This window comes from Chiloscyllium plagiosum, chromosome 28 (assembly GCF_004010195.1).
Source record: "Chiloscyllium plagiosum isolate BGI_BamShark_2017 chromosome 28, ASM401019v2, whole genome shotgun sequence".
NCBI lineage: Eukaryota > Metazoa > Chordata > Chondrichthyes > Orectolobiformes > Hemiscylliidae > Chiloscyllium > Chiloscyllium plagiosum.
In genome coordinates, this window is record NC_057737.1 from 958,098 (window position 1) to 959,959 (window position 1,862).

A 1,862-nucleotide genomic window follows, 5' to 3' on the forward strand; every position below is an offset into this window, starting at 1 on the left:
CCCTCCGACAGGGCGGCGCTCCCTCAGCACTGGCCCTCCGACAGGGCGGCGCTCCCTCAGCACTGGCCCTCCGACAGGGCGGCGCTCCCTCAGCACTGGCCCTCCGACAGGGCGGCGCTCCCTCAGCACTGGCCCTCCGACAGGGCGGCGCTCCCTCAGCACTGGCCCTCCGACAGGGCGGCGCTCCCTCAGCACTGGCCCTCCGACAGGGCGGCGCTCCCTCAGCACTGGCCCTCCGACAGGGCGGCGCTCCCTCAGCACTGGCCCTCCGACAGGGCGGCGCTCCCTCAGCACTGGCCCTCCGACAGGGCGGCGCTCCCTCAGCACTGGCCCTCCGACAGGGCGGCGCTCCCTCAGCACTGGCCCTCCGACAGGGCGGCGCTCCCTCAGCACTGGCCCTCCGACAGGGCGGCGCTCCCTCAGCACTGGCCCTCCGACAGGGCGGCGCTCCCTCAGCACTGGCCCTCCGACAGGGCGGCGCTCCCTCAGCACTGGCCCTCCGACAGGGCGGCGCTCCCTCAGCACTGGCCCTCCGACAGGGCGGCGCTCCCTCAGCACTGGCCCTCCGACAGGGCGGCGCTCCCTCAGCACTGGCCCTCCGACAGGGCGGCGCTCCCTCAGCACTGGCCCTCCGACAGGGCGGCGCTCCCTCAGCCCTGACCCTCCGACAGGGCGGCGCTCCCTCAGCGCTGACCCTCCGACAGGGCGGCGCTCCCTCAGCGCTGACCCTCCGACAGGGCGGCGCTCCCTCAGCGCTGACCCTCCGACAGGGCGGCGCTCCCTCAGCGCTGACCCTCCGACAGGGCGGCGCTCCCTCAGCGCTGACCCTCCGACAGGGCGGCGCTCCCTCAGCGCTGACCCTCCGACAGGGCGGCGCTCCCTCAGCACTGACCCTCCGACAGGGCGGCGCTCCCTCAGCACTGACCCTCCGACAGGGCGGCGCTCCCTCAGCACTGCTGTGATTGTTAATATTTCCTGTCAGTGTGGGGTTGGGATCACATATCTCTGAAGCTGTGGATTCCACTGACGTAGAGCTTGAAACTGTCTGACAGGGAGAGTATCTGAAGTTGTGAGGGACCTACCTGCTCTACATCAGGAGGGACTGAGAATCCTTCAAAGAATCGACAGAGAGTCTCACTCATGTGCTGGATCACCATCTCCTGTCCAATCCTCAGGCACACCAGCACGATCAGACTGAGGGTCTTCACACAGAGCACAGAGCGAGCCTGGGCCCCACTCGGGAAACTGAGACACACACACAGAGACACATGGTTACATACACCCTGCCCAACTGAGAATTGCTGCCACGGAGGAACACCTCCAACACCTTCCAACCAAATTAAAACAATCCAGAGCACCTTCACTGGCAGAAGCTGACTGGATACAGGGTGCCAAGTCAGGTGGGTATTGTCCCCAGGGGTAGGACAAGGTGAGAAACAGAGACAGCTCCCTTAACTCTTTGAAGATGAAAGTAAAGCCACAGTGACACTGTCCCCATCAAATGTCCCCCAGTTTTCTCTGCAGGAAAGCCCCTCCCCTGGCTCCTGTGCTCACTAGAACGTGGTGGGGTCAGGTCTGCTGGGTACAGCAGTGAATATCTGCTCAGTGTGCATGGCTGCAGGGAAATGGTCAGGTTTACCTCTGTCTCTCTCAGTGAAACCACTTGTGTGTCTGCACGGGGTGGCAGTGAGAGGGTGAGGGATGGGGGAGATTGGTGGGTGTGGGTGCCTGTTCTTGGGTCGGGGGTGGAGGGGCGAGGAAGATATTCTGGTTTATCTGTGCACCGTGTCTGTCTCTCTGAAGCTGTCTGTGTGTGTGTGTGTGTGTGTGTGTGTGTACGAGCTGATGTGTGTTGTCAGGGT

At 64.3% G+C, this 1,862-nt stretch overlaps 1 protein-coding gene across 1 annotated transcript in view; it reads right to left on the reverse strand.

The window, feature by feature from the left end:
- The window catches only part of wdr81 (WD repeat domain 81), a 17,877-nt gene that overhangs the window by 8,205 nt on the left and 7,810 nt on the right, over nt 1-1,862 (reverse strand). Inside the window, exon 5 of the mRNA XM_043718891.1 lies at nt 1,000-1,245. Within this exon, the coding sequence (XP_043574826.1) occupies nt 1,000-1,245 (246 nt within the window). The remainder of the gene's footprint in view (nt 1-999; nt 1,246-1,862) is intronic.